The 22,288-nt window shown below is 36.1% G+C and overlaps 1 protein-coding gene across 3 annotated transcripts in view; it reads left to right on the forward strand.

The window, feature by feature from the left end:
* Positions 1 to 22,288, forward strand: part of LOC127651141 (neuronal membrane glycoprotein M6-a) — a 113,556-nt gene that overhangs the window by 40,872 nt on the left and 50,396 nt on the right. Inside the window, exon 1 of one of the 3 annotated variants that reach the window (XM_052136841.1) lies at positions 18,649 to 19,076. The exons of 1 other annotated variant lie outside the window; for it this stretch is intronic. In XM_052136841.1, the coding sequence (XP_051992801.1) occupies positions 19,040 to 19,076 (37 nt within the window). In that variant the 5' untranslated portion in view covers positions 18,649 to 19,039. Of the gene's footprint in view, positions 1 to 18,648; positions 19,077 to 22,288 lie in introns of those variants that run through there. One more of the 3 variants, XM_052136839.1, reaches the window with a different exon arrangement.

A 22,288-nucleotide genomic window follows, 5' to 3' on the forward strand; every position in this document is an offset into this window, starting at 1 on the left:
CCCTCAACACTGGAGCCCACTCCTGTATTCCCTATACACACATGACTGTGTGGCAACACATAGCTCCAATGCCATCAAGTTTGCTGATGATACAACGGTGGTAGGTCTGATCACTGTCAATGATAAAACAGCCTACAGAGAGGAGGTGCACTCTCTGACACGCGGGAGTCAGGAGCACAACCTCTCCCTCAATGTCAGTAAGACCAAGGAGCTTGTAGTGGACTTCAGGAGGAAATAGAACACAGCCCCATCACCATTAATGGAGCACCGGTAGAGAGAGTCAGCAGCTTCACCATTAATGGAGCACCGGTGGAGAGAGTCAGCAGCTTCAAGTTCCTTGGTGTCCACATCACTGAGGAACTCACATGGTCCGTCCACACTGAGGCCATTGAGAATAAGGCTCACCAGCGCTTCTTCTTCCTGAGATGGCTGAGGAAGTTTGGAATAAACCAACACATCTTCACACGGTTCTACACCAGCACTGTAGAGAGTATCCTGACTGGCTGCATCACCGCCTGGTACAGCAATAGCACCGCCCACAACCGCAAAGCCCTGCAAAGGGTGGTGTGAACTGCCAGACACATCATCGGAAGTGAGCTTCCCTCGCTTCCCTATAACAGGTGGGGTGTGAAAAAAGCTCAGAGGAGCATCAGAGTCTCCAGCCAACCGAGTCATGGGCTGCTCTTACTGCTATCATCAGGCAGGCGGTATCGCAGCATCAGGACCCGCACCAGCCAACTACATGACAGCTTCTTCCCCCAAGCAATCAGATTTTTGAACACATGATCTCTCACGATCAATACATCAGCACTGCACTTTATTAATCTTATTATCTCACACTGGACTGTCATAATTATATTCTCCACAATACAACTACAGTGTATATAAATATATATATATATATATATATATATATATATATATATATATATATATATATATATTATTATTATTATTATTTTTTTATTTCTATTGTATGTGCATTCTACATTGTGTGTATTGTTTACTGTACATTGTATATTATTATTGTGTTGTGTAATTATTTGTACATTTGATATGTAAATTGTGTAAATATGTTGTTGTAAATTGGTATATGTCTCGTCACTGTCATGACTGCTATGTTGTTCGGAACTGCACACAAGACTTTCACCCACTGTTTCACTTGTGTATATGGTTGTGTAACAATAAAGTGATTTGATTTGATTTGATAACGGTTCCTGTCTTTCCTCCTCCAAATTTAAGACCTCTTGAAATTATAATAAAGACGTTTGTTGTATCATTTAAGATATTTAAGAATTTTTCTGACCTTAAACATGGGAAAACTAAATTTAAGACACTTTAAGGATCCGTGGGAACCCTGTTGTTATGGTTGTTTGATATTACAACACACAGACAGCAGCAGGTATATTTGGTTACATTAAAAGTCTGATATTATGATACAAATCTGCTATTTCCCACTGTTTATGTTCCCTTTAAACATCACTCTCTGTGTTCAAATGAATACCTCAACAGGACAGGAATTTTGGCATAATATTTAAATGTATTTGATCATTCAGGCGAGCATCACTAGCATTCTCAGAGCACACGCACACGAAAGTGCACAAAGCCGCTTGTTAGTGAAAGCATGCATCTATTATTAGATTGCTAGTGGATTATAAAATGACAAGCTCTGGATTATTTTCAACAGCAGAATAAGAATATTAACTTTGTAATAATGCCTTGGCTATATCACAAATATAGCCGGTTATTTTTTCATTATTGACATTCAGGCTATTTTTCTCTTTCCTGTGCACCTTCAAAAATCCAATAGTCTCGGACAAGCGTTAATATCGAGCTCTACTGTATTTCAAACCAAACTCTTTACCAGTTCCAAATTAAATGCAAAACAAATCACAGATTGACTGGTGTGAAAAGACTCATTATCTACCTGCTTTGCCTCTCTGGTAGAGATTCCCAATCTGTTGCTTATGCAGTGAGGTCAGGCCGTATATTATCACCATCTAGTGGCAACTTCATGTTACGGTAATGATGATTTTAAGGGTTTAAAAATATACCACAACAAAAACCTAAACTAAATCTCATTTAAGATGATTTTTATTGGATTTTAGTTAGTTTCAGAGCCATGAATTTTTATTTAATTTTAGTTTCAGTTTTTTCAATTATGTTATTTTAAATTTTTAGTTCAGTTTATGAAAAAGATTTTTTTTTTTTTACAATTATATTTAGTTTTAGTTTATGATAATAACCTTGCCACTGACTGGGAGAAACACATGCCGATTTGTGTGTAAACAAACAAAGAAGATTTGAGATTTGAAGACCAGCATATCTGCTTTGGCCTTTTGAATCCGGTTGAAGCACCCCGACATCACCGTGGATTGTATTACGTTTGCGTATTCAGATTGCTTGTGAACCAGTCACAATATGATTTAAGTGTTGCAAAGGAAATGTTATTGAAATATGGGGCAGATAAAACACTACTGGACCGCAAAAACGTAAGTTAACAATTTAATTCATGAATATTTCTGATGTCAACACTGTTTGATAGCTTAAGATGCTGTTTGAACAGTTGTATACATTCAGATGAAATGAGCTAAAATGTGTGTTATATGTTAATTCTGAAATTTTGTTTTTTAAATGTTGTGGTCTTGTGGAGTTTGTAAATTTTCTTCAGATTGCATTTCAAATATGTCTGTATTTGAGGGGCTGCACAATGTTAGCCATCATAACAGTCGACATTGAAGTTTTAAAGGGCAAGATAGCTTGAAACTGAGTGTTTCAGAAAGAGGGCCAGATACAGGGTTGAAAATTATTATATATTACTAAATTATGACTGTTTTGGTGCAAAAAACTATACTTACTTTATACATGGACCTCAGGGAAGATAATACAATAATTAAAAAAGTAAGTCATGACACTTTTAAAATCCCTGCTGGTAAGAAAAAAGACTCTTTGCTAGAGACATCTTCAGTACTTCTCCTTTTTTAGAGGGAAAAAAATAACATAATTAGCCCATTCTGTGGTCAAATTGTCCATTCTGTTTTTACATTTTCTAAAATGTCTAAGGTAATTCCCACATAATAACTCATATCTGTTCTAAGCCACAAAGCCTCCTAACATTTCATGTTATGCACGTACATGTTTGAATGTTTTCATACACACATTTAAAAAATATATTTTTTTTTTACAGTTTGTTAAAATAGAGACCCCATTATTAAAAACTCAGACAGGTGACATCTCGTTCCCTCTTGCCTGAGGTCAAAATCACAGTCATAATTATTTTTAACTTAATTTACTTTCCTTTCATTAACTATAGACTCAACAATATAATAACAGTGTAATGGCAAAGGCACTTCTCTCTTTAACATGCAGCATTTCAAAGTGTGTGTGTGTTTGTGTGAATGCATGCATGAAAGAAGTATTTTTAGATGGGCGTTAACCTGTTGATATTCAGTCGTCTGCACGCGGTGGTGACAACACTCTGCTTACATTTAATATATAATTTAACTTTAATAAATGTAATTAATGTTAACAAATTATTAGGGCTGTCGATTTAACATGTTAATTCAGTGCAAATAATTTTATTAAAAACGTGTTAAAAATCGCAATGACCCCGGATTGTAATAAGGAAGATTCCTGAGAAATGCAAGCTTGTAGTACCACCTGTTTACTCCAGAGGGCAGTAATTGAAATTTCAGTTGTTTGGCAACGCACAGTTTATACAGTGAAGAAAACAACCATCCAGCAGACACAAAACACAAACATGCGTTATGTTCTTGCGTTCAAAACATTTGATGGAGCGCAAATTCGAACTAAGGGATCTCAAGATGTGTTCTAAATATTAAACTATATTTAACTTGACACCATCCATCCATCGTCAACCGCTTATCCTGTGTACAGGGTCGCGGGGGGCTGGAGCCTATCCCAGCTAACATTGGGCAAAAGGCAGGGGACACACTGGACAGGTCGCCAGTCCATCGCAGGGCCACACATAGACAGACATACACATCCACGGCAATGTATTTTTTTTGGAGACACCAATTAATCTAGCCTGCATGTCTTTTGGATGGTGGGAGGAAGCCAGAGTACCTGGAGAGAACCCACGCAGACACGGGGAGAACATGCAAACTCCACACAGAAAGGCCAGGGCAACCAGGGTTTGAACCCACGACCTTCTTGCTGTGAGGCAACAGTGCTAACCGCTGCACCACCGTGCCGCCCTTTTAACTTGACACATTGACGCAGTGTACCTGAGACGCTACACAAGCATGTCTGATGCTTGTTGAAATTGATGGGTCCTTAAACATGTCCTCATAATAATTCTCGAACTGATTGACAAATTCACTTTCGAAATGGATTGCTGTGAACTGTATGCCAATAATTGGCTTATGTTCAATAATATGGTAGTAAACTATATATATTAATTCTGAAATTTGGGAAAAAAGGCACTACAACTGTGTCCATACTCCAAAGGGTCCAGTAAATACAACCATATAAGTACAGGTATGTAATTTTCATGGTTTGTGCTCAAAAAGGGGGTGCGTATCAACAGGTTAAAAAGTCTGAGATATGCAGTCTTAGTTAACAAGAAAGCAGGCAATGATTTTATAAATAACCATGTTCTCTCTTTCTTGAATGGAAAAGAGTCCACTTGTTGGGTAAACCTAAGTCCATTTCATGGCAAGTCAGTCCAATCGGAGGCTATCTTTGGAACATTCCCGGCAGACTGGGCTGCTAGTTTCAATGTAAATAAGTGGCATACAAGTGCAGCTCCTATCTACTTGAATGTGGAAAAAAAAAATTCAAATCAGCAGTAAAATCTGACAACAATGGTATCAGAAATTGTGCTTCTTTAGCTCAGATCATGCTAAATAAAATGAAATAAAATAATTGCTAGTTTTCATGCTGGTAAAGCTAATGTGCATGCAAGTTTTTGAGTTGACTGACAGACGATATCTGGATCTAAAAGGTGATTGACTCTTTTATCTGAAAGGTGGGACTTCCTTTTCTACCTTCGTTAGCATTTGGACGTTCCAATTTTTCCCATAAATTTTAATAGCAGTGTTACGTCTCTGCTAAAATATCTCTAGGTAAAACTTAACCCCATTCACACCGCAAATTACATTGTTGCTTGGTGTCGCTAGTCTCTGTACTATAAAATCACTAGTTGCCGCTCCTACTGACATTGCTTTAACATTACTGGTGGACTTGCACGTCTGCTATAGTAGCTTTTAAAATGCTGATTACAGATGATACTCCCAGTAAAACTAAGATATCATTCTAATTTAACCTGGAATCAGTTCTCTTGTCTCTAAAAAGTTTATTTAGCTTTATGATTATTTTCTAATATTGTGCATGGTTTGCATACAGCATTGTGGAAGGGTAACGATAGATAGAGACAGTAGTTATGCAATTATTGTTATGATATCATCATAGCTGGATCAGCAACATAACAGTAATAGTTCATTGATAGGTGTGGTTATAGAATATTACATTATAGAGTTCTGCAGTTCAATTATTTGGCAAAAGGAAACCAGGGAGAAACAGCCCCCCCCAAAATAACTAATTGAAAGGAAGACAATGGAACATGTTAAACACCAACACCAACTATCCATAATACACTGTATGTGTGTGTGTCTGTGGACAGTCCCTATCCATCATTGCAATGCAGCATAATAGGAATGCCATGTGGCAAAGACAGTTCTCAAGAGAGCTAATTTAAAGTAAGTGCAGAGCTAAAGCAAATTGTGTACAGTGTGTTGAAATAGGCCTTCTATAGAATGGGCTTCTTTCCTTCTACACAGCTATGGTACAATATAGGCATGTCAGTGATATTATTGTCTTTAATTCTGAAGCGAAAAATAATTAAACATTTAGCCTTAAGCACATATTAAAATGTATGCTCATGCAGATTCATGATTAAAGACAGTTTCAAACACAGTGCATCCTCTGTAAATAGTTTCATCCCGGGAAAACAGCATTACATAAATACCGTTGTATTTATGAGCTCATCCAGTGGAAAATCAATAGAAAGGTAGTCAGCAAGAAAGATCGACACATTTATTGTATCGTTAAAAATCCATTCAGTGCATTGTAAAGATCTCTCTCCTACAGGTGATTGTGATGGGAACAGGATCAACATCATGATTCCTCCCACCATACACTGGTTTTCAATGAGCTGGCATCAATGTTGAGCCAGTTGGCATGTGCACCTCTGTGATGAGAGATGCAGTAAAGGTATTTAATAGAGAGATATTGAAGGAAGTGGGAATGGATGCTTTCTGTGTGCTATTTTAAGTCTATAGGGAATCCTCAGCTATAGCAACACAAGCATAAAGGGCATAAAAACGCAGGAGAGAGAGAGAGAGATCTTGGTAGTGGTTTTAAATTATCGTCTTTCCTCATGTCAGCACCTTGGAAAGGAATATTCTTGTTTTGTTTTTTTACTTTTTAAATTAAATGTGAAATGTGTCATTTCTGGGCCTTTAGTGGCACCAAACACAATTGCAAAAATAATAACTGTTTTTAAACATGTTTTTCGAAAATTGCCTCTGTTGGACAATTAATTTTAAAGAGTTGCTTAACAACCACATATTTCCAATGCAAATGCAGTCTTTCAACTCATGTCATGACTCATTCTTAAAAAGTACTGCATAAAGTTCTGTTTACATAGAGGCAAACAACAAGATGCCACTAACTGTCCATATTCATTCAGTTGAATATAACCTAGAACAATATTAATTAATCAAAGCTTAGCTGTGTTGTATTAGAATTTGCTTACGTTGCGCAAGTGCCCACTACTAGGGCTGGGCAATACGATGATGTAATCAGATATCAGCATTATCTACAAATATCCTGATGCTGATTACCACACTCACACTCATTAACAGATGAAGAACGACAGTTCGCGGTTAACATGCATTGTGAAAGCAGCTCTGCAGGTTCAGTAGTATATTTTTTTGTATTAAAGAAACAAAGACGAAAGTGATTAAATCCTAAAATAAAACAAGACACGTTCACCTTAAAACTGAGTTCTATTTTCTTTTCTTTAGGCAGCATTGATCTACATTACTCTAAACACAATACAAACACAAATTCGACTAGAAATCTAGAACACAGATTTGGCAGCATAACGTTTTGTTTAAAGTGTATTTTGAATTTTGAAATATCTTAAGTTTTTTTTAAGTTTAATTTTTCTGTGTTTCAATAAATGATCGATTTTTTTTAAGCAAAACCAATAAAGCAAAAATAATCACCGGCACCACTGCGCATCACCATGATGTATGCCATCAAAGTATACTTTCATCATGCATTATTGTTGTGTGGGGGTGGGGTATTTGAAGCGTTATCTGTGCTGTCACAATCAAGCAACATTGTGGGATATGGAGCTGCCTGAAGCGTACATCTGAGTAGGCTCTCTCCCTCATCAAAATTAAGGGTTTGAGGGTCTGTCAACAGAAGCCTCCGTATCACATTTAACAAAGTGAAACAGACTTCTAAAATTGAGGTGGAGATTCCGCCAAGCGGAAGTACTTAGAGAAGATAGCAAATGCATTAGTGAGTGTATGTTTAAAGTGATGTGGAACTTAGCCCAGGTCAGTCAAGTGCAGAGAGTCTTAACTGAAAACTGAGCTTTTCTGACAGAGCGTCAGGATGAGGGTGGGAAATTATAATGTTTGACAAATATTTGATCTTTTATTTGTGCAAAAATCTTCACTAATATTACAAGTGAACCTCAAGAAACATAAGTCATGTTATGACCCCTTTCAATTTCCAGTCATTTTCATTACAAGATCTTAGAAAGAGCTGCTCATGTTAGTTATTGATGTTAGGTAATCATGTTAGTTAATGAATGTTTTCATTATATGAATACTTACAAAGTAGTGGGTGCTTTTGCTCTGGGGTTTGTACATGCTTCTTTAAAACAAATGTTCATGCCAGCACAGGATTCTGATGCTCTGTCATCACAAACACTCTTTATCACAGAACTGTTTGTTTATTGAATATTGCAAATGGAAATTACTTTTGCCACCTTTAAGTAACAGCTGCAGTTTCAGCTAAGTTAACCAGGACACAGAATTTGCATGGAAATATAAAGTGTGTGTGTGTGTGTGTGTGTGTGTGTGTGTGTGTGTGTGTGTGTGTGTGTGTGTGTGTGGGGTTGCAGGTATTATAAGTGGTTTACTAGGACTTTTTTTAGGTTACTAATTACAAGGGTATTATGCTATAAATGTGGTTTATGAGGACATTCTTAGTGTCCCCATAATTTAAATCGCTTTAAAAAAAAAATAACATACTAAACAATGTTTTTTTTTATTATTTAAAAATGCAGAATTATTTTTGTGAGGATTAGGTTTAGGGGTAGGTTAGTGTTAGGGGATAGAATCTATAGTTTGTATTGTATAAAAATCATTATGTCTATGGAGAGTCCTCATGATAGCTGCACCAACATGTTTAACAGCAATATGATTATTATACTTAAAAATACATTATTATAGTTACATTATACTATCATGCCGCTATTTTAGATTCCCTAAACCCACCCCCATTGATAAACTTAACCAATTATCAACAATATAAAACATGCAAGTAAATTTTATCACAAGTTACATTACTTGTTACACTACAATATAGATATTTTTGAGCACCTACACCCCTACTCCTAAACCTCATCAAATCTTAACAATATAAAAGACAAAAAGTATAGTCACAATAATTTATTCCAAAATATGAAATGCTCATGCTGCATTCAATGTCATCTGTAGTCACTTGATATCTGTGTGTGAAACTGAAGGTTTAAAATCTTTGTAACAGCAGTCATATCTCATTCAAAAACATAAATCCAAACATTAGAATTCCGTAATCTGTCATAAAACGCATCGTTTAAATGATTGTGGGCCAGGATCTCACTGTTATGGTGGATAACTGATCATTAAATAAAGACTTACATTTAGATCTGTTCCTTACACAAAGCGACCACACAGCTTCGAAAAACCTGAAAATAGTGCATAAAAAGAGGATTACTATTACGATCATTTTTTTATGTGCATTTAAAATAAATTTAACTGCACCTTGAACATTCTGAAAACTCTTACGGCAAACAAAATAAAAATTAAATGATAAAGCATGAGTAAATAATGACAGAACATTCAAATAATTTAATTTCATTATTTTGGTAGTGCAAGCAAAGTCACCCTAAGTGTTTCATCATCATGATCCTGTTTTCTCTTTCTCCATCTCTTTTTTACTCAAACCAGACTCAATCACAGCATATGTCTCCCATTAAAGATTATAATGCACACTGGGCTAATTGATTGAGGTATGGTTAAAATTGATTTGTGTTGCCAAATGAGAGTAATTAGAGTCTGTCATGTCCAGAGAGTTCTGAGACTAATAAATTGGATTGTGTAGTCACACATGAATGCTCTTTTTTTTCTCAGTTGAGAAAAATGAATGCAATAATAGGCGGCAAGTTAAAGTTTCACATACTAATTTGAACGGAGCAATTTTGTTAAATTTTAGTAAATGAGGCAATAGAATTTTGTTATGCCATCAAGCACCTTTACAACATTGTAGAGCATTGATTAATTCGAATTCGAAGCTGCTGCAGTTGGGTGGAAAGCAGATAGCTCTTTACTCCAAATGCAATAGAGAATAATAAACAAAAATAAAAATCACTGTTTGCATATGAGATGCATACTTCGGAAGAATCTAACATTTTTGTATTCTAAGCTATCATAATGCTCATCATCAGGCCAGATGGAATCCATACATGCAGAACTTTGCTGAAACTCAGCTGATTACCTCAGATTTGCAGACTCCATCATTCAGATTTGAAAGATAAGGGCATATGATAGGATGTAAATCCTAGATTACAGTATTTTTTTTTCACATGAGAGCATATAGAGTTAATTTCTGTTTGGTACACCGCTTCAGATGAATCAGTCATCTTTAAGTTAATTTTGCCATTCTGTTTAGTGAACAATGAACCCCTTATCTGGTTATAATAAAAAAAAAAAAAAACAGTTTTACACCGCTTTCATATTTTTGAAATATTATATCTGGTTATAATAAAAAAAAAAAAAAACAGTTTTACACCGCTGAAACAAAACATCAAGGCTTTTGGACTAGTTTAAGACTTCCCTGGTTAACCAGCATTACAAACAAACAAATAAACAAAAAACAAACAAAAAACATACTGGGTGACCACATGTTGCTGGTGAAGAACGTGGCTATAATGGTCCACCAGTCAGACCAGATAAAAAAAGATTAGACCACCATGGGAATTGCATGCTGGTTAAACTGGTATTTTAGGTAGTCAGGTAGTCCTCTCCTTCTGCAATTTTGTCACTTCCTCACTGTTTTAGGCATTCTTATTGGATGTTGGCCCTAGCAGCAAGTGCCTGTAGGGGTTAAAATGTCCTCCTCCTCACTCTGCTGTCAGTGCCGTGAGAGTCCACATTACATGACATTCATCAAAGACATGCACCATCTTTATGATGTCAAGGTAACACAAAACAGAAACTGTGCTGAAGTGTGAAGTAGTCAGTGTTGTTCTTGCTGTGACAGGGTTTTCGCTGTAATTTGGGTATGCGAGCCAACCTTCAAAACTAACCTCAATAATCATGTAGTAAATCTGATAATTGACAAATTAATACATGCAAAGTGTTGTTTTACTATTTTAGTCCATCAAATGTTTTGGTTCTCTTCTGTACATTCAGCCTTATCTCATTATATAGTACATAGCTTGTTGTGTGTAACATTTAAATGTGCATATTTGTACATTTGGATAGATGCTGGAATGTAAAACATAGACATTTTGATAGACATGTGAGGGCTAATAAGTATTTGACATCACTGCCATAAAACCTGTGTTGTAATGCTTCTTGAGGCAGCAATTTTTGAATTTTTAAATCAATGCAGAAGTTGGCTGTTACCACTGCTATAGAGGATGGAGACAAAGATTGTTGAATAAAAGGCTTGAATTTGGGTATATTCCTCACACAGAGTAATCTGAAGACCTGAATTATAATGTACAAATTAAATGTATTACTTATTATGATTGTTTTATTGTGCTTTTGTATTTTAAATTTTTTGGGTATATTCTTTTTGAGCAACAGCATATTCTGAAAAGTCCTTTTGTGTCCCATAGCAAACATAATGAAAATGAAATGCTTAGTGAATGATTCAGTGATTACAGAATTTTTATTCATTTTAACATTTTCAAGTTTAGTCTTTCATTTTAGGAAAGGAGATATATTTTTTAAACATTGTTTGAAGTTGATTATGAAACCAGAAATCACACAGAAATGAAGTTAACAGTTTGAATATCAACTTAGATAAATGTGGTAAAAATGTGTGATGGCATTAAATGTTTAATTAATCGAATTTATTATAAGTGCAATAAAATTAACCAGTTAATGCCAAAGGGCCATATTTTAGAAGTGCTAGGGCTAAGAGCAGCGCTATTCCATTCATTTGGGCGGTTTTGCAATCTATTTTGCGGGCAAAAATGGGTTTGGGCGGGTGGATAAAAATTGGGCTGGTTTCGGATCAGTTCGGCGGGTTTTTGTAGCCGAAACATCGGTACTTCAGATCCTTCTTTCGGCGACTATCTGTTCAGTAGCCTACTCTCACTCACTCACACACACACGCCCACTACAGGTCTGGCTGACTTGCCCCCTAAACTCACAACAGACATTCAGCTCACGTCACGCACGTCGGCATCGCCCTCCCCTCAAACACACTAGATTGCGCGGGGTTTTCAAACTTAGCTAGCTGACTGACACTGACAATATGCCAAAGTGGGCAAAATATAGAAAAAGTTACAGGAAAGAGTGGGAAAGAGATCCAGACTTAAAGTCATGGATTGCACCGGGTGCAGAAGAAGGAAAGGCACACTGTAAATACTGCAACGCTGATATCCGTGCTCATTTAAAAGATCTTAAAGATCATGCAGCCACCAAGAAGCATAAGGCAAGGTGCCAGCCAACGGTCAGACCATTTACAGTTAGCAGAGTGGGTGAGTCCAGTAACCCTGACAACGATGACCAGAAACGACGAGAACTGCGGATAGCAACGTACATTGCGTGCCACACTGCCATTAATGCTGTTGATGAATTTATCTGATATACTGAAAGACGAGACAGGTGCATTCCAGATGCACAGAACAAAATGCACTGCTGTCATTAAGTCATTGCTAGCACCTCATTTTAGACAGGAGCTAAAAGAGTACATCGGTGACTCCCCGTTCTCGCTCTATTTGGACGAGACAACGGACATTACAGTGAGCAAATTGCTCTTTATATGCATAAAATATCGCTCCAAAAAACACAACCGGTTTATTAGCACTTACTTGGGTTTGGTGGAGCTCTCAAATGCTGATGCTTATGGAGTTGTGGAGGCAGTCATTCGATTTTTGCAGGAGTGTGCACTGGACATTGCTAATATGGTGGGGATAGCAACAGATGGGGCCAGTGTAATGGTCGGCAGGCATCATTCGGTGTACACGTAATTGAATAACGAAAAACATGCTTTCTTCTTTATTCGTTTTTAGACTGGTGAAACGATATTCACAAACTTATTTTCCTTATATACAATGCTTAGGTATTTAACTTCACATATAAAAAAGAAAGCCTAAAACGAAAACATTTCAAAAACTGTAAAATGTTAAATTATATAAAAATAAAACATTAATAAATTATTTTATGATACACATATTACTGTCTTAAGTGAACTCATTTATAAACCCCATTAATAATTGTCATTATTATTATTAGCCTAAAAATCACCCACAGCCTAAATCACCTCCCTGTATTGTTCCAGAGACATGGCTCTTCTCATTCAGCACTGCGGGAAAAATATAATTTCCGGGTTTGGCCTTAGAATATCAGTAAAATCGAAATTTTTTCCATATTAATTTGTGAATATTTTAAATGTTTAATAAAGGGGCAAAAAGTCATAAACAATACGTCAAGATAATTTTTTTATTATATAAAAATAAATATTTATTATATATTTATTTTATTTATTATACAATATTATTTTATTTTTTTTAACTGCAGCATTTGCAGTTCAAATACAAATTTTGGTGTTCAACTTTGCGTTTTAAAAATACAGCAACCTTTAATTTTTGATTACAGGTTAAAAAAGGAAAAACGAATGGACGCAAAGTACACGGACCAATGGGTAATTTTAAAACTCGTTAATGATTATGTGTTTAAACGAGAAACCATAGCGAGAAACAAGCCAAAACAAATTTGGGCGGTTTTTTGTGCATTCTCTATATAAAATAATTAATTGTAAAAAAAAAATAATAAAAAAAATACACCAAATCCAAGCATTTTACCCTCTCCAACTTCTTATACTGGTCCCTTTTGTAGTGACTTAAAAATTAGTGAATGACAACAGGTGGAAAAATACCAATACAAATTAGTTTATAAATGCAATTGTAAATATAAACACAATAATATTTGAAAAATAAACCATGACCTATAGATAGTTTAACACAAATCTCATACATAGGGACATCATTTTATGTTACACTAAAAAAAAATATATATATATATATATATATATATATATATATATATATATATATATATATATATATATATATATATATATATATATATATATATATATATCTCTCTAAAAAAAAAGTATTGCACTCAATACAGTATTGTGTTTGGATACATACTGTTTGCTTTAAACATCCATCAGATTTATCTCTGTAGCTACCCTATGGCAACTTTACCTGGTTGGAAATTATTTAGAAATACACACACCTATATAAGGTCCTATAGTTCACAATGAATTGTAGAGCAAAACCTAATCATAAAGTTCAAAAGAACTCTTGGTGGACCTCTGAGATTGAATCAATGCATTGTTCTGGAAAATGACATTTAAAAAATAAAAATAAAAATAGCCATACATTGGAAGTTCCCAGAGCAAAGTTGGAGAGCTCCTGTGCAGAGATGGGAGAAGCTATGAGGAGAAAAATAATTATAATATGGAACATTAAATTTAAGAAAATTATTAGACGATCACGCAATATGAACGCAAATCGATCATCTGTGTTCCGCAACTGCTTTCGGGTCCTTTAATAACGTATAACGTGCGAATATGGGCAGCCGGTGGACTTTCTGGTGCCACCCCCCCAGACTGCATAGTCTGCTTAAAGGGAGCTGCGGTACTAACACCAATAAACTGACATTATTATTCATAAGTATTGGCATGTATCACTGACAAATAAAATCATAAGCATGCTGTTCATGCAGCATCTTTAGAATTAGAACTACACATTCTTGCTATTAACACTTTATACTGATTTTATTGATAAAAAAATGAATAATCAACTTTAACCTCCATAATTTCCCCAACCCCCACCCAGAAAAGACAAATACCTGTCCAATTTTTTACCAATGCTAAATGCATCCAAACTGTCTATATCCGCCTGTCTATAACCGCCACCCTGCACTACTCGGTGAACCACTCCTGAAATGTGGGACCAATTGACTTCCATCCTCTAAGAATTAACTGTATGCCAATCATTATACTAGTTTGGACCAAGCTTTTGTCACCTAGTTTAATAACCGCCCCATCACCCAATATACATACAGTATATACATGTAAAATTCATCCTTCAATACAAAGATCAAATCTCTTTCCCATAAGATGTTAAGGCCCTGTCACCAAGACTCTGAATCAATGAGGAATAATACACTGACAGCTTATGCCCCTTTCCAAAGGCTATGAGCACCACACAGTGGATGTCTGCAGCTTTAGGGGGTTTGTACTACCACCAAATATAATACAAAGTAAATGGGGCAACTGTAAATACCTGAAAAATTTAAACCTAGAAATTCCAAATTACTATGTTATATTTTCAAATTATCTCAAATCTCCATATTCATAAAGGTCACTAAGGTGTAGCAAAACCCCTCTTGATCCATTATTTTCAGCAAAAGGGGAACTTGTTAATACAAAATTTGGGGTTCAGCCATATGTTTGAGGAAACATTTAAGTAAATATCAAAATGTAACATACGGTAAACCTTTGTCCATACTGAATATTAGTGTGAAATAATGGGTTGCATTTTCACTAAACTAGGCAATTTGATAGAAATACTGCAATGGTGAGATTGGGGCAAGGACTGCTTGTCCAATGTTGTACTAGGGAGGGGCTCTCTCTGGTGGACGAGACCAATAGGCGAGGTGTCTAAGACTAAAGGCATAGTAATAAAACAAAATTTTGGGGAGGCCTAAATCTCCTTTGTCAATTGGTCTACAAACTTGTTGAAATGCTTAGAAATTCTATCAAATTGTTTAAAAAAAGAAAGAGGAACTTCTAAAGGGAGAGACTGTAGTAGATAACTGAAATTGGGAATACAAAACATTTTAATAACATTAACATTCCCTGCCATAGACAAATGTAGTGAAACATTTTCATTAATGGGTCAAAATGAACTCTAACTAAATCTCTCAAATTTGCTTGAAATAAAATACCAAAATACCTAATGCCTTGCTTGGGCCATTGAAAGTAACCAGGCTGGTCATTATGCTGTCAGAGCAAGAGCTTCTGATTTAGACCACTTCGCACTGTATCCTGAAAATTTCGAGAACTAATTAATAATTTTATGAAGGCTAGGGTCAGAGACAAATAATAATATATCTTCTGCATAGAGTAGAAGTGTATGCACCACATCTCCTGCTACAGTACCAGGAAAACCATCCTTGTGAGAGAGGACTTTCTTTCCGTGTTCCTCTACCAAGAAAATAATTATCTGAAATGAATCCATTAGTTTGCATAGCTGCTAACGGTTGTTTATAAAGTAACTTAATCCACCCAATAAAATTGTTCCCAAACACATACATTTCCAAAATCTTAAAAAGATCCCATTCCACATTATCAAATGCATCTCGGAGTCAAGTGAGATGGCAGCAATTGTGGTCTGATCATTCGCTACTGACCACATTATATTTATAAAATGTTTAATATTATCAGAAGAACTACGACCATGAATAAACCACACTTGATCTATATGTATAAAATGTATAATTACTCTATAGATTAGTCAGAATTCAGGCCTTATTATTATCTGTGGCAGAAGTAAATATATTACCTCCAGAAGACTTCACTGAAGGAATGGTGAAAAAAAAAAACTCTTTCTGATTTATATATCTGGTAAGAAGATTCCCTGCTTTGCCCCCTGACTCAAAATATATCTGTCTTGCCCTGAATATTCAAAACTCTACCTTCTGTGATAGAAGATTATTGTACCAATATTCATATTCAATATTCCTAACAATATGACATTCAGTGCTTCAGCACTGTTTCAGCACTTTTAATATTCTTTTCCAATTCTATGAATTCCTGCTTTGATATTTTGTCAAAGCAGGCATATTGTATTATCCACCCCCTAAGAATTGCCTTAAATGCCTCCCATGCCACACACACAGAGGACACTGAGGACCATTTGGTTTCTACATAAACATTTACTTCTATCTTTAACATTTGTTGAAATGCTGGGCCCTGTAGAAGGAATATATTAAAGTGCCAAACATTAATCTGAGACTAAAATGTTCCCGATTGAGCAGTCAGTGGTAGATGGAATAAATTACTTAGATATATAAAAAATATTGTGGCAGCAGAGGCATGGTCGAGCACCCGTCCTGAGAGCGAGAAAGCGGTAAGGGTGCTTATGCCTGAGCTAAATTATGTCTAACACCTGTCTCTAATTCCAGTAAGCAACTGAGAGCCTGCTGTGTTGAACAAATTTGGAATAAGACCCTCCAGGATCTTGACCATATCTTGACCTTCCTTTCCCTTGGGGATTCCAATGAAATTAACATTATTACATCTGCTTCAATTTTCCATATTCCACAGCTGATCCATATCAGTTTTTATGGCTGGCGGTTTGGTCTGCATCTCTTTCCCGTCTACTTCCAGAGACTCGATTAGCTTTTCAGCCTCATCTATTCTTGTGATCAGGGTGGAAAGTTTTCCACGAGGCCCTCCATGTCTGCCGAGGTTTTCATTAGCACTGATTAAATGTTCGCAATATCTTGACCAACAGTACATCCTGAGGCGCGCTGTCATTCCGAACCAGGCCCCCGCCTTCTTGCTCTTGAGAGGCGTCAGATGCATGCGACCCCACAGGCCGACAATTTCGAATTTTTCAACATCCTACACTCCCAGAACAGTTTAACATTCAAAACTAAATCAGTTCTTACCGAGTAATAATGATTGAAAGTATAGTTGTAGCAAAGTTTAGCGGAGAACACCAGTAGGCTGCTTCCACTCGCACAGCATCATGTGACTATCTCCATTCTTTACAGCATTGGGAGTTTTTGCCATTTGTTATAAGCAGCTTGTATGAGCATGTCAGCCAATCAGTAAGCAAACAACAGGTTAAGGTATAATGTGGCATTGCTGTACCACAGTTATAAAGTCTTCTATGAGGGAAGCAATGCACACATCTGTGTCTTATTTACTGTATAACTCAGAAATAAGTGCTTTTGGAAACACATATACACAATACAAAACACTTTTTTCTTCATGAATTTAACGTTTGGAACTGGTGGTTGTAAAAGACAAAACTGAGTAAATGAATTATGGTATTTTAGTATGTTAGTGATTAATTAAGTGAATTTATTATTGAAGCTATACTATTTTATGTAGTGAAATGGCTGTATAAATGTATAATCTTATGTTACCACATAGTAACCTCACAGCATTCAAAAGAACAAAGTCATATTGTGGATAAACTTCAAATGCCATAGTAGAAAAAATTATAGAAACTCTAATGCTGCTTTAGATTCCCAGTTATTTCCTCCTGGATGTGGCCAGTGGCTTTATTGTCACCTCAGAGCTCTGCCTTGGTTCTCTATAGGTTCTCAGAGCTGTTTGCAGCATTGTGTCAACGATTGGTTAATTTTCAAGCTGCTAGCTAGTGTGTAACTGACACTGATGAAAATCAGACCAGCTGAAGGTGACAAGTGCCTCTAAAATGAAAGGCCACTGCCCTGACAATGTTCAAATAGTTGTCTGGATTATGTTAAATAGTGTATATAGTGCTCTTAAGTACGTTTTCATTATTGTAGTTAACATGACTGTGATGGCATAATGAACTTCACAGCCAAACAAGCATACAAAAAAGCCTATATTGACATTATCCATCTTCATTAAACTTTTAGTTCATTTAGATGGATATAAAATACAGGGAATGTAATTGCGTAAAAGACCTGGACTAAAGACCAAAGAGAACCAAAGCACTTTATCAGACTCCTGTCACCACCTCATCAATAATCCTATCACTTTCAAAAGTGAAATAGTGGGAACAAGACTGAGAGACTTCAAACCTTTCATTGTAATACTGTAAATTAAGCGCACTATTGCATATGATGTGTGACTGCAGCCTTCCCTTCTAACCTACCTGACAAAAAGTACTGCCAAATTTCATTTTAGAAGAGATAATATGTATCTGTCAAGAGGTGAAATGCAATAATCAAACACAACTAACCACAGAGACAGGCCAGGGGGAACATAGGGTGATGAGTTGTGTGTTTGTCAGAGGCTTTATGATGGAGGGAGGGGGCTCTCCTGGTTGGATACATTCATCCATCTGTTAGGGCCGGGTGTTTTCTTTTTTCAATGCGGTGCATTTTACATCTGCGCTTGAAAACAGCTATTTTAAAACACATGCAGTGCCAATATTGAAAGTTGCTTAATCTCTCGTTATTTATATCATCAAACACTTAGAGTATTTAGCAAACTCTTCTAGAAGAAGACAGATTTGATAAAACGCCTGTTTTTTTTTCTGCGATGGACGTTAAGAGAGAGACAGTCAGGTAAATATCGTTTTGAGCGATCGTTGCAGTCGCGGAGAGGAACAGCGGAGCTGAGTGACGCTCGCGCTCATCCACATACATACAAGCGCTCAATCTCACATCCGCGCGCGCACAGACGCTCAATCCGCTTGACTGGTGCAGCAGGCTTTGTTATAATTTATCCACTTCTATAATCCGTGCTTTAAACCACAATGGAAGAGAATATGGAAGAGGGACAGACACAAAAAGGTATTGTGTGAGATTTCTTTTTACCCCTCCATCTCTCTTTCCCCCTATCTTTGTCTTTGTGCTGCTGCATACCTGTTTACAATCACAATCAGAGGATACGCTGTTGATGGCGACTGCCACTTATATATATATAAGTGGCAGTATATATATATATAATATATTGTTTAACTACCAAAAATCAGATATTGTATAGGCTGGCGCACAATTTGCAGTAATAGCAGGGCTTGTTAACTGGTTTGTCAGTGGTTTCAAGTGTTGGTCAGTCTATGGGAATGGTCATTGTCAGTGCCCTCATTTGTGTCACGCTTTTTTGCCATCTCTTAATGGATAATGAGGAATTGTCACCGCTCTCTTTCAATCGTGGGTGGCTCTGGTTATCACTACAGTGCAGCCATTACAAAACATTATTTGATTAGAGATTGTGGCTATTCACTGCCTTTGTCTGTTAAACGGTTTGCTTTATAAGATTGTTGCTCATGTGATTTAAAGCCCCAGCTTTGTGTGTGAGGTGTGTTTGGAGTGACAGTTGTGTGGAATGAGAGGGTGTCTATTGCTGTATAGATGGAGAATGGGTTATGAGAATACCTGTTTTTATTGTATATGATTATTATATTTTTTATTTTTTTTAGGTAGCCAACTATAAGAATGTTGAATTTAGAGGGATGTCAAATTTAACTTATGCAAATTGTTTAGTTACTCTTAGATGTACCCCAACCTTGCCTCTCCCACTCATACACCCACTCTTTCTGAAATGTTTTATTTTTTTTGGACTATGGCTGTAGTTGGATATGCTGGAGAACAATGAATGGTAAACATTAGGTGGGGCTGTGGGCACACAAGTTTAAAGAATAGGGCCAGTTGTTATGCCATGTGGGGATATGTGTCATCAAAATGGCTTATGAGCAACTGCAACGCTTCTTTAAGTAACAGCAGTGCTTGCCTGCCATAACTGACCCACTTCTGATTGAGAGAGGAGAGAGAGAGAGAGAGAGAGAGAGAGAGAGAGAGAGAGAGGGAGAGAGAGAGAGAATCCAAGGGAAAAGAGAAAAGAAAAAGGGTGTCTCTGAGCATGCAGAATTATCTCTTTTTCAACCCATAACCATCTCCTCTGTCTTAGAATCCAAAATTTCCTCAGCAGTTGATCGAAACACCATATGTTTGAATACTTGATATGATCTTGTTTAATTCAATTGGAGAATTTGATTGTGGCACTGTAAATAGAAGGCACATTGGTTTCTGCTCTTCCTGATCTTGGCTCTCTTTGTGAACACCCACACATATGATGTTGTACACACAACTGTGTCAGAAGCTGCTTAACAGATGTGCAATCCTTTGGCATTTCCTGTGAAAATCAATTATTTCCACTTCATTATGTGAGGAACAACTTTGCAGTAATAGTGTTTAAAGACTGCCTATGGGGATGGACAACGAGGGATTCTCTCAGACCCAGTCCAGCTCATCACTCTATCTCTCTTTCTCAATCTCATTGGATTTCAGCTCTCCAGATTTCCCGTCTTCATTGATACAATTTATTCCTTACTTACTAACTTTTTTGTCCATGACTGCATTTACATGCTCAAGAATATTTTTATATTAACTGTAATTCTGATTCTGCATTAACCTTATTGCCATGAAGCCAGTATTCTGTTTTCTTAAAATCCAATTAATACAGCAGATATATTTCTGAATTAATCAGCATTCCTTGTCATGTAAGCACCATATTAGGTATATCACCTGCAATGAAATGTACATTCATATTTGCCAATGCCAAAAGTCACAGGCAGTTGTAAAAAGTCAAACAATAATGGAAACACATTTTTAGAGAGAATAGGACACACACACAAACACACACACACACACACACACACACACACACATGTTGTGTTTCCATGTTTTATGGGGACTTTCCATAGACATAATGGTTTTTATACTGTACAAACTTTATATTCTATCCCCTAAACCTAACCCTACCCCTAAACCTAACCCTCACAGAAAACTTTCTGCATTTTTACATTTTCAAAAAACATAATTTAGTATGATTTATAAGCTGTTTTCCTCATGGGGACCGACAAAATGTCCCCACAAGGTCAAAAATTTCGGGTTTTACTATCCTTATGGGGACATTTGGTCCCCACAAAGTGATAAATACACGCTCACACACACACACACACACACACACACATACACATACACATACACATGTTGGGTTTCCATGTTTTATGGGGACTTTCCAAAGACATAATGTTTTTTATACTGTACAAACTATATATTCTATCCCCTAACCCTACCCCTAAACCTAACCCTCAAAGTTAACTTTATGTATTTGTACATTTTCAAAAAACATAATTTAGTATGAATTAATAAGTAGAATTGTGTATAATTACTACAAATATAGTGTAATAAATGACAAGGTCAATCATCTTTGGGATTTCCAGTACAGAACTGGAAAAGAACAGACATCATAGTTTATCCGGAATTTGGTGATTTCTACGAATATACCGTAGGAATATTTCACTTTCAAATAAATGTATTTTTCAAAATAAAGCATAATCAGACTATAGACATTTGGAAATATTAACTTGGAATAAAGACACCAATCTAACCAATTAGTCTGTGAAAATAGTTATTGGGGTGGCAAGTGAAAAGAATGGTGACTGATGTCAAAAACATGATGCAAACATGCAAATGGTCAAAAATAGAGAAATGCAGAGAGAAAATTATATTTTGCTTTGGATAAAAAAAAATAATTAGGCAAAATATCAAAGCAGCTGAATTTTGTGAATACTTCAAAACTGGATTATCACACATGTAGCCTTGAATTAAAAAAAGACAAGTTGTGTGGGTTAAGACAGATAAATCTTTCATCTTCAGCAGATGGCAGAGTGCTCTGAAATTAATTCTCATCTTTAGTGTCCATAAGTGGATCAGCAGACATTTAAGATACCATCATAGAAGCTTTTCCCATACAAAACATATGAAGCCATGGTTTTATCACAGTTTTTCAGAGACAATGGCCAACATTTTATTTTCATTGAAATCTAGAATTATACCACTGTATTGTCAATGACGTGGCCTGTGACATCATGGTATTCTAAAAGAAAAACTTCCTTAAATCATAAATCCAAAGTAATTAAATTCCTTTAAGTGCATATATTAAGCCTCAGCTTGACCTGCAAGTGGTTTTTGGATGGAATATTTATTGATCTTGCTCT

Source organism: Xyrauchen texanus, chromosome 11 (genome assembly GCF_025860055.1).
Source record: "Xyrauchen texanus isolate HMW12.3.18 chromosome 11, RBS_HiC_50CHRs, whole genome shotgun sequence".
NCBI classification, from domain to species: domain Eukaryota; kingdom Metazoa; phylum Chordata; class Actinopteri; order Cypriniformes; family Catostomidae; genus Xyrauchen; species Xyrauchen texanus.